General features: G+C 41.1%; 1 protein-coding gene across 1 annotated transcript in view; it reads left to right on the top strand.

Annotated features, from left to right (window-relative positions):
- Positions 1–10,039, top strand: part of IFT74 (intraflagellar transport 74) — a gene marked incomplete at its 3' end in the record, with an annotated part of 31,600 nt that extends 21,561 nt beyond the window's left edge. The window contains exons 9-15 of the mRNA XM_015422414.1: positions 2,554–2,692; positions 3,446–3,508; positions 5,504–5,647; positions 6,639–6,679; positions 9,098–9,328; positions 9,708–9,787; positions 9,977–10,039. Coding sequence (XP_015277900.1) covers positions 2,554–2,692; positions 3,446–3,508; positions 5,504–5,647; positions 6,639–6,679; positions 9,098–9,328; positions 9,708–9,787; positions 9,977–10,039 — 761 coding nt within the window. The remainder of the gene's footprint in view (positions 1–2,553; positions 2,693–3,445; positions 3,509–5,503; positions 5,648–6,638; positions 6,680–9,097; positions 9,329–9,707; positions 9,788–9,976) is intronic.
- Positions 10,040–11,496: the final 1,457 nt, after the last annotated feature.

Below are 11,496 nucleotides of genomic sequence, written 5' to 3' on the forward strand. Positions count from 1 at the left end.
ATCTTAAAGATATCATTATTTTGCAGTTTAATTTCCATTATATGCAAGAGCAAACCTTTCAACCTTGCTAAGAAACTTATCCCCACCCTCATGGAAATATGAAATGGCACCACTGATCAGTATCACTGTGTACTATTACACAAGACATGGGCATACATCATCGCAGTGATGAGATTTGCATAACTTCATTGGTAGACAACTTTATCAGTCTCACAAGGGTAAAGGGGAAAAGACAGCAAATTGTGTAATAGATACATTGGGTCATAGCCAAATTCAAAAATAGGTTTCGGTAAACTTTATTTGTTGAAGCAGTTCTCAGTCTCATCTTAATCTTTATATTAAAAAGTACAGATGAATCATTATGGATTTCAGACGTTCCATTTTCAGTTCTACATTAGTTAAAAATAATGAAAAGTACAATTGACAGGATTGAGCTGAAGGAAACATCTGAAAAATACAGGTTTTCCAAAGATCCAAATATGGTTTCTCACATGGTATAAATCGTTCACGGCTTTTCCAAGATTCATAAACATTTTCAAACACAGATAAAAATTTATCTAGGATATTGGTTATGAAAAAGATGTTTCATTACATACATGAAAATTGTTCTGCCACTACTTTACAAAATATCTTACCTTCTTGGTTTTTCTCTGGAACATCATATTCATGTTTGCATGTTTTCCTCTGGATGACAAGGAAGGAAGAAATGGTACAAAGTTACTTGTGCTTAGCTTCAACCTTTGTACCCAATTAGCAAGCAAACGGTTTAAAATAAAAAAAACCACCTCGAGACAGTTTAGCAAAAGATTGACTAGGTCAAGCAATTTTTTTTTATGTTCATGTAGGATTTAATAGGCCCTGTAGCCAATCAGGAAGTGTTAGAATACAGCTCGGCTACATGTTCATGTCATGGAAAGAAGTAATGAACAAGTAAATCTGCTGTAAACAGTGTTCCCTCTAAGCTGAGTTAGTGTGAGCTAGCTCACAGTTTTCTACCCTCCAGCTCACACATTTTTGTCTTAACTCAGGAAGGATGGCGCCAGAGCAAACTAATTTATGCAGTAGCCAAATCACCTGCTCACAACTTTAATGCCAGTAGCTCACAAAGTAGAACTTTTGCTCACAGGACTCCACAGCTTAGAGGAAGCATTGTAAAGAGTTTTCAGTAGAGAAAGTTTTATCGGCTTCAGAGTCAAGGATAGTCAGTCATTTGCTACTTAGGTGGGACTGTATTTACCACAGAGGGGAAAGTATCAGTCAGTCATCTGCTACTTAGGTGTATTTACCACAGAGGGGAAAGTATCAGTCTTTGTTTATGTGTGTATCTGTGCATACACAAGCACACAGAAAGTACATGTTAAAAGTAACCATTTAAAAGCCTTTACACTTAAAATGTTGGGCAGGGGGTGTAGATTTTTTTTTAAAAATCCTTAAAACTTTGAAATGCTAGCATGGATTCAACCATAGAAAAAGGAGCCTGACTCCACCCTCAGGCTTAAGGCTTGAGAGCCAGTTTGGTGTAGTGATTAAGTATGCGGACTCTAATCTGGGAGAACCGGGTTTGATTCCCCACTCCTCCAGTTGCACCTGGCTGGATGACCTTGGGCAAGCCGTAGTTCTGATAAGAGCTGTTCTTGAAAAAGAGCAGTTTCTGTCAAGAGCTCTCTCAGCCCCACCTACCTCACAGGGTGTCTGTTGTGGGGAGGGGAAGGGAAAGGAGTTTGTAAGCTGCTCTGAAACTCCTTTGGTAGTGAAGGGCGGGGTATAAATCCAATCTCTTCTTCTTGGTAGGTTGTGGGAGGGCTTCAGACTCTGGTTTGGTTTGATTGCCTGATGAACCATGCCATCCTAAACTGAGTTACACCCTGCTAAGCCCTTTGATGGTAGTGAATGTAGAAGGGGGTAACTCAGCTTAGGCTGGCACTATGAGATGCTTTTGGTTTCAGTCAGCACATCCAGGTTCTTTATACAATTTTCCTGTAGAAGCAAAGGAGATTGCGACTACTTCCTTGTTCTTCTTATCCAAAAGTCTTGAAATTGTTGATGATGTTGAGAAGATGCGTGGCAGGGCTGGTGACAGGAACTGAACATGGGGCCACTCTGTCCCAGTAGCAGCTATCAAAACTGTTGGTGACTGCCGTCAGCCAAAGGCTACTGTATAAATAGGGACTGATTGACGGGCTCCCATGTGAACTAGCTTTAAAGTGAGTGAAAATCTGAACAGGCTGTACGGATTGAACAGATGTTACAATACAAGAAGATGGCTGCTGTCCTAAGGATACTTTCCTGTGTATATGCCCCACTGAATAAAATGAGACTTAATTCCGAGTAAACCTGTTTAGAACTGCTCGAAATATTTTTGATCCATTTAATCCTTTATATGGCAGTAGTCTTGAGTCCGTTTGTGTGTTTGCATTTTTGCGTTCTTAAATATCCATGTTATTGATTTGTTTTGCTTTAACCAGTTTTAACTGTCCTTTGGTATGAAGGTTTTCTTGCCACAATTAATGAGAAAAAAATGAAAAAATATATAAAATGCCTACATTCATGCAGCAAAGAAAAGTTAATCCAGGCTGTGGAAGATGACATCCAGCAGGAAAAAGAGGCAGCAGAAGACATCATCAAAAATATGGCTGACGAGGATCAAGTTAAATACATGGAGATGAAAGTGGCCAATGAAAAATTCTTGCAGGTGATCTTCCGTATTAAACTGAATTGTTGATTCATCCCACCGTACTTTAAGAACTGATTAAACTAAAAGGAGCCTTTTGGGTAGTGTAAACCTGATCTTCCACCAATAAAACAAGAAAGTGGACAGTACTATGGACCCCACCCTGCCAGTTTTCAGTCCCTTTGGTTTCAGAGGGAGAGTTTAGTAAATGATTAACTCTCTCCTATAGAAAATAATACTTTTTTTTAACTGTTTGGACTGTTGCCAGTGCTACATTTATCAATCATAAAATGCTTTGATGTAAATCAAAAGATACTACTCCGTGACCAGATAACTTTCAGTTCTTGAAACAATGGGAACACTGATTTCCTCCATCCTCATCTCCTAAGAGTTCCCCAACCTTCTGGAACCAGATAAGGAGGTTAGTGATACACATACGACTTGTACAAAGTGAAATACCTTTCACATTCAAACCCAGTATTTTAGCCACTGCACAAAATGGTCTTACTCCCCATACTGTACTTGATTTCCATTTCTTCTTTAAAGCAGAGGACTTAAAGTAGATTATTCTATTTTTCTGATTACTTAAAGAGGAGTAACTTTCATTTAGTCAGGAAGCTTCAGTATCATACACAAAATAGGAACCCTGTGGGGCACATCTCACCTTTTCTGTATGTTGAATATCATGGTTTCTGTGGGTGAGCTGCATAGAAATCATCTAGCCTCTGGAACGTTTTATTAACTATACATTTTGATTTTATTTTCCTGTCCTAGGAATTATATGCTTTACAGCAAGAGTTGGATGCAGTGGATATAAAAGAACAAGCCCTGGAAGCTGTACGTATGAATATATGAAGCTGCCTGCAAGGACTTAAAGTTTTACGTGTGTGTTTCTTTAAATGTTTAGTAAGTTGCGGAAGAACAAGGGGGACGAAAGAAGGGGATGAGTGAGTGAGGTGATTGGTTCATGACTGAGAGTGTATGGGCGGGGATTATAAGTGTGTGTGTAGAGAAAGTCAGTCAATGCGTTTAGTCAGCAGTTAACAGTCAGTTGTCTACAGAGTCTGAGAAGCAATCTTCTGATTAGGATCCCATATTAGTGCTGTGAAAAGCATTAAGTTTCTAAAAGCGAAAGTAGAATACTTACAGAGGGCATATTAGCGACTAGAGAGAGTCAGTACCTAATATTGTCAGAGTATTATAAGTGTGTGAGAGTGAAGCTGACAGAACCTGAGTTAAGAAGTGAAAGATTAAACTGACCTAAATAAAATAAAGACTGGACAAAGTACATTCTGAAGAGAAAGGAGGATTTGAGAGTGAGGAGTGTTTGTGAAGTGAAAGAGTGAGAGTGTGATACCTCAGTCAGAAGTTATTAATATACACTGTTTTATTCACTCAAGCGATAAGTTACAACACATCTTGAAACTAGTATGCTGCTTGTAAAAATAAAGTTTTATTTTGTTTTATGAAAACCTTGAATTATATGCTATCACAATACAACAGTCTCATCTTTAGGACCACATAGTCCAACAAAGGAGCCTTAGAGCTTGGGTACAATACTAAGGGACAAGTTGAATAATAAGATTTGGAATTAAATTTCTTGTGGCAGCTTTACATACCCAGAGAGAGAGAAACAACAAGAATGTTAAAAACACACCATATCTAACTACACGATTAAAAGAGTGTAGTCGCGACACTGCCCAACTCTGACCACTGGTTCATCCAGGGGTCATTTCCTGCAGGAGCGCACAGGAGCGGAGCTCCGGCAGTAAAGAGACAAGGGGGCGGGCAAATGCAACAAGCCCCACCCCCTGCTCCCAGCAGCCCTCAGTCAGAGCAAGACGTTGCAGAGCTCCCCACTGGCCCCCCAGTCCAAAACAGTCCAGTGGCACCTTTAAGACCAAGTTTTATTCAGGTACAAGCTCTCCCTCCTCTGTGAGGATACATCTTCACGTTTCCCCCCCCACTCACTGTTTCCCCCCCCCCCCATAGCTAGGGATCCAAAACAGTCTAGTGGAACCTGAGCGGTTGGTGCTGCCTTCTGACACACTTCCAGTGATGTCAGGGGGTGTGGCATATGCAAATAAGCAATGCTAATGAGTTTTGCTAATGAGTTCCTGCACCTCTTTTTCTACGAAATGACCCCTGGGTTCATCTAACTGTTGTCTACAATGACTGGCAGCAGTTCTCCAGAGTATGAGCAGATAGAAGTATTTTGCTGAGTTCAGACATAATGTGGAAAGCATGGTTTATTTTAACTGTGACTGCTTTGTAAAAAATAACATGGGATTTGTCTCACATTCTGGTTTGCCTCAGCCAGTGCTGGTTATATTGTAGGGTTCCCAAACGGCGGCGGGGGATCCGCGCGTGTTCGCAGGATCGCTGCCGCGGGCTAGCTCTTTTCCAGATCTGCCTTCCCAACACCATCCTCCTTGGCCACCATGTCTCCTTACAGCTAGGATTTTTGAGGTGTGCATAGAAGGGTGCAGTAGCAGTGGTAACAAACTGGAAAGGGGAAGCTGAGTCAGTGAGAGTGGTTCACTAGGCCTAATATAGATCAGTTGGTCAAGGAAGGGGAGCTTAGTACCTTTTGAATCCCTGTATTTCCCCTGCCCCAGTCCCCCAACAGTGGCCCTCTAGCCCCTCTTCTTGTCCACCGGGGCTTATTCATGTTTGTTTTTCTTAATCAGCAACAAAGAGGAATATAATGATCTGTGCAACAAGTTCATATAGATTGTTTTAAATCACTGCTTGTATTGCTTAGATGCCAAACTTGTATGTTCTTGTGTGACCGTAGAAATTGCATTTGCCAATGACTGTTTCCTTCTGCAGGAAATAGCACACTCCCAGGTTAAGCAGGAGGCACTGCAGCTATATGAAAAGCTTCATCGTCTTGAAGAACATCGGGATCAAATGATTGCTGAGGACCAAAGTATGGGATCCCCCCAGGAGGAGAGAGAGAGATTACTCAAACAGGTAGAGAAACTATCGCTACTCTGTTTCATGAATTTCCATGCACGCTTTTATAGCATGGTTAACAAATGAAAATATAGGTCCATGTCCTTGATTCTGAACAGAGCAGAGCAAAAGGAATGATATTAATGCCTGAGGTAAACCTGGTGGTCCCCACTTCTCTTCCTGTTTTTGTCTTTAATTCCAGTGGTTTGTGTCATGGCGCAAGGCAGCATACGAAGATAAAGAGAGGAGGGTGGGCAGTTTGTATTTTTAAAGTACAAATTTCAAATGCCAAATTAAGGGTTTATTGATTGATTTAAAACAATTCTTTCCCACCCTGTCTTCTTGGACGCAAGGCAGGTGTGCTTTAATATGGTTGTTTGAGTAGGTGTTTCTGGAGCAGAGACTTCTGAATGGTACCCTCATGTTGGGAAGCCAGAAGGGCAGGTTTTGTGGGGGAAAGTAATAGGCAGGTGGAATGAGAAGTATAGAGTAGGTGGAGCTATTTTAGCCCAAGTGCCTGCCTCTGAAGTCGCCAGGGTGCCAGCAGGAGGTTAGGACTGGACTTTGGTGGACACCCTGGGAGTAACCTGAGTCCCAGTGGCACTGCCACTGCTTCAGGGGTTTGCCAAACAGTGCCAAACAGACTAGTGATACAAAATTTCCAGGGTCAGCATAACTGGAGAGGTGAATGTAGAGGCAGGGAAGCCTGGATGACTAAGGAGGCAGAGAGAAGGAAGACCAGACAAGTAGGCGGAGAGAAGGAAGAACAGGTGGACAAGTGGCAGGAGGAGCAGGAAAGCCTGTGTTAGTAGTGGGGGGTTCCTTTGCATTGCACGTCTCTCTCTTTTATATCTTGTAAATGATATCAATCAAATCTGTGTTTAAGTGTTGAGTCTCCATTCTTGACAAAACTGAATAAATGTGTTAGCTTACTTTACAGGTTTGTGTTAGCTAGCACTCCTTTAGCACCCCCTTTATTTAACACGTTGCTGTTTCTCTCTTTTTTAAGGTTAAAGAAGACAATCAAGAAATAGCAAGCATGGAGAGACAGTGAGTGTTTCTGCATATTGTTCTCTTAGGCCCTTGCGCCGCAGATTGATCTAAATCTGAATGCCGTTCATAGCCTCTCTATGCAAGTTGCAAAAATCTTGCTTGTATAATAATATAAATTACAGGTTACAGCATCAGTTAAACTCTATGTACAGCACAATGGCTTTTAGGCAAAATATCAGGCATAACCAAGTGCTAAAATATTAAGATTAAAATAGTGCAATGTATTATATCTATTAAAAGTACAAATAAAATTTAGACAAGGCCCTAAAGAACCACAAAATGGAGCTCCAGTCAGAGCCTAAAGGACAAAGAGCTGTGAAGAATTAAGATACTTAACAATAGCTCAGTTTTTTACAGCCACTGAGATGTATTTAATGCCAGTAAGAGTAAGATTCCTGTAATTACCTGATTTAATAGATGATAGTCATAAGAGCAATTTGGGAAAACAGTAATAAAGGGAATGATCAGAGAAGCTCTTCATATTTGCATAGATCTTACAGACCAAAAAAATGTGCTATGGTTTCTGGCAACTGAAGGCCACAAGGTGTTAAAGGATGAGACTGATATTTTGCTTTATGAGCTATATTTGCTGCTACACCCATACAATGGACTGTGCACACATACACACATAGGCTCAGAAAACTGTACAAATCACCTGTTGTGATACTACACATAGAAGGTGCCTGCACAAAGCCTTACATGTTAATAAGGTTTCAGTTACACAGCCAGCCTGGTGAGGAAGCACAAATCTCCATTGTCCGCAAAAGAACAACCTAAGGAGAAACAGCCACCATTGTTGAACTGTCTGCTGTCACGTATGCTGCATCTCTGCTTTATATCTGAATTGGCATTTCCTGCCAGATGGACCTTTTATGACCAGCGGAATAGCCAGCTTCATCTGCACTTCAAGGAGGTTCCTTGACACCAAGCTTTCACACTTGCCCAGATGCCATCCTTTGAGTTAGATCTAAAGTTACAATATTGCCCAACCCTCTAGGTTGCCACCCCTCACTACACGCAACCAATAGGAGTAGTCTTGGGACGGACTAACAGGTAGGTGGGTCTACAGGTTGGCACAGTTGCCACCCACCCAAAGAACCACCTTTAAAAGTTAAGGACCAGTCACCTGGCCCTTGCTAGCCGCAATCCCGACAACACCCCCTATCTGCTTTAACTCCTCTTTTGTCCAGCTTGCTGTACCCAAACCCTTGCCTCAACTTGATCTCTTGAACTGCAGTCAAGAGACCCACACGTGCTGGCTGGTTCTAGCTGTGTGTTAACTTCCCTAGATTTCTATTCCTCCCCATCCATTCTTCATTGGAGCGAACAAAGCTTCAGGACAGATAAGTATCACCCCTCATCACCCTACCTGCCAATGCAAACGTGCTTAAGTTTTACTACTGTATTTCTAAGGAACTTGATTGAATGTGTGCGTGTATCAGTTATTGTTTGTGTGTGATTTATATTCTTAAGTAAAAGACAGTTATTTTGAACAACACCAGCCTCGACTCCTTTTACTGGTAACCCTTGGTGGGAACTGGACCTTGGTAGACACTGGCAAGAACCCATCTAAAATTTGCCAATTGCTGTAGATAAAGCAATTCGGCTAACAAAGGGCAGATCCCCAGAATGCGCAGGATGTCAGAGAATCTGCCATGTAACTAATCACTAATATGTGTTAATAAGTTTGCATGAAGAAGTAGAGTTTTGGAATGCCTGATTAAACATTTTTAGTGTATGGTATGTTCAGTGCAATTGGTATTAGGGTATGTGACTTGTAGTGTTATTAAAATGCCAGTAGCCAAAATATTACCAATGTTACCAAAATGGGCCATACCCAATCCACTTTTCCCACAGCTTGCTCCAGCCTGCAGGACCACTGTGTGACAATTCGTCTCATTCCAGGGAAGGGAGGGATCTTAGGAAAGGAAAAAACATGGCTCACTGAATGAGTTCTGAAAACTGAGCATCTGCCTCATTCCAGTGTGAGAGGATAGTGAAGAAGTGAGGCTATGGAGGAGACACCCGTCCCTATGGAGGAGACACCTTTATTTTGTGTTCCATCTGGGTTACTTCGATTTAATGCCATGCTTGGTCTTCCCTGATCCTCTAGCACAGGACACATCAGCCCCTTTACTGTTATTTGATTGAAACAATGAAGCTTTCTTCTGTTGTAAGGCAAATCAGGAACCAGCAGGGGGACCCATATGGTAATACATGAAATGGGCAAGTTTCTCTCGAAAATTAAAAATGTACAGTTAATGCCCTGCGCAAAGTCAATTATGTATTGAATGCCAAAATACATTAAAATGTAGCTGTACTGTTACATTCATTAGAGCATATATCTTTGCTATTTTCCTCAAGTAACAGCTGTAGATATTTAATTTTCTCCATCAAGTTTTTGCATTGTTTTAGGCTAACAGATATCAAAGAAAAGATCAACCATCTTAATGAAGGAATACGGCAGCTTGACATGGATCTAGAGGAGCATCAAGGTAAATTAAACATAGGATTTTCAGAACTTCAGCATGGGATGGAACTATCTGGTTTAGAAATGGGTTACTGCTTTCTCCATCAGGATCATTCAGGACATATACAGAAGTGTATATGGCTGCACAGATGTGGGCGCACAAAAATAAACTGCTGGTAACAGGAAGATTTCTTCCCGTGTCATCTTATTTCAGTGTGTGAGCTAACAGTAAATGAAGATAAGTTATGGGGTTTCATGCTAGACACGACAGAGGATGGTATGTACTTTCTGCCCAAACAGGTCAATTCTTTACACAGAGCCCTTCCTGATAGAAGTTCAGATTCTGTAATAAGAATAAATTAACCCCACAGGCATGCTTATATTTGTTTGTGTAATGTGTATTTACTCCAAAAAAATCAATTATGTATTGAATGCCAAAATACGTTAAAATGTAGCTGTACTGTTACATCCATTAAAGCATATATCTTTGCTATTTCCCTCAAGTAAAAGCTGTAGATATTTAATTTTCTCCATCAAGTTTTTGCATTGTTTTAGGCTAACAGATATCAAAGAAAAGATCAACCATCTTAATGAAGGAATACGGCAGCTTGACATGGATCTAGAGGAGCATCAAGGTAAATTAAACATAGGATTTTCAGAACTTCAGCATGGGATGGAACTATCTGGTTTAGAAATGGGTTACTGCTTTCTCCATCAGGATCATTCAGGACATATACAGAAGTGTATATGGCTGCACAGATGTGGGCGCACAAAAATAAACTGCTGGTAACAGGAAGATTTCTTCCCGTGTCATCTTATTTCAGTGTGTGAGCTAACAGTAAATGAAGATAAGTTATGGGGTTTCATGCTAGACACGACAGAGGATGGTATGTACTTTCTGCCCAAATAGGTCGATTCTTTACACAGAGCCCTTCATGATAGAAGTTCAGATTCTGTAATAAGAATAAATTAACCCCACAGGCATGCTTATATTTGTTTGTGTAATGTGTATTTACTCCAAAAAACCATCCATGGAACAAAAAAATAGCTGCTAACATTGTTCTGCAAACACTTTCATAAAAGCTATTGTATAAAGTGCTGTTTCTCATTGGGCTCCATAATGTCATGTTTCTGCTTGCATGAGAGCTTGTACAAATAGAAAAATAATCTTCACATTTAGTTTCATTTTTCTCACACGATGGTCTAACAGTGCTCCTCAGTCCATGGAACAGCACAACTCTCCACGTGGTTTTTGGAGGTTCATGGGGTTTGTTGTGGGGAGCGAGATGCAAGCCATTTCAGCAACCCCTTTTACTCCCCTCCCCCTGCTTCCAAGTATTCCCTTTAAATGGCCAGTACTGCAAGAAAGTGAAGTCCAAGTGGTGAGTTCAACCAGAAGTGGTGAACTCGCTTCTTGGACTTCACTTGCAAACAGCACCCATTTGCAAAAGCCATGTTTTTGTTTGAATATTTGAATATTTTAAATTATTGAATTTTTATGGTTATAACTGTTATTATAATGTTTTGAATTATTTTGTTGTAAACCACCCCGAGCCCCACATAAGCGGGGAAGGGTGGTCAAGAAATCTAAATAAATAAATAAATTCCATTCTGCTGGCCTTGAGGAGCCCCCACCAGCAGAAAGGAGGGAGGGAAGATCTCCCCTCTTCTATTCTGCTGGCCCCAGGGAGCCACCCCCAGCAGAAAGGAGGGAACTTCATGAACCGAACTGGTTTGGTAAACAGGGAGGTTCATGAAGGTTCATGGTTCGTGTGACCTCATGAACCGCGAACCAGGACAAACCTCTATTTCCCCATTTCATGCCCATCCCTAGTCAGCACACTCAGGTAGATCGTGGAGCTCCACTTGGGGAGCAATAATATACAGAACTGTCATTTTTACTGCTTTTTGGAAAGACCTGCTGTTAGCATGTACGCACAGAGAGCAAGAGCATATTTTGCTCAATCTTGGCCAATTTCCCTCTGGGGATGTCATAACTCTGGCTGCTTCTCTTTCTCTCTCACAAGTTCATTAAACCTGACTGATATGTCACATCCTTGTAGCTCTAATAATCCCATGCTGCTGCTTAGCGGCAGCTAAGTCTTATGTTTGGAATGTTGGAGACTACTGCTCTAACGTTAGGTATAAAATAGCCCTTCCAGAGGTGGAAGACACCTTTCACCTTCTATTGTATCAGTAGGTTTTCAGTGGTTCATATGTATTTGCACTATGTGCTGGTAATTGTGCAAAAAGGTCCCCAAAAATAGATCAACCCTTTGAGAAACTGATTGGGAGGTTTGTGCATATGTGTTCAAGATCATCTGTGACGTGTGAATGTGTACTT

The sequence above is a fragment of the Gekko japonicus genome, unplaced genomic scaffold (assembly GCF_001447785.1).
Source record: "Gekko japonicus isolate JY-2015 unplaced genomic scaffold, Gekko_japonicus_V1.1 scaffold1113, whole genome shotgun sequence".
NCBI classification, from domain to species: domain Eukaryota; kingdom Metazoa; phylum Chordata; class Lepidosauria; order Squamata; family Gekkonidae; genus Gekko; species Gekko japonicus.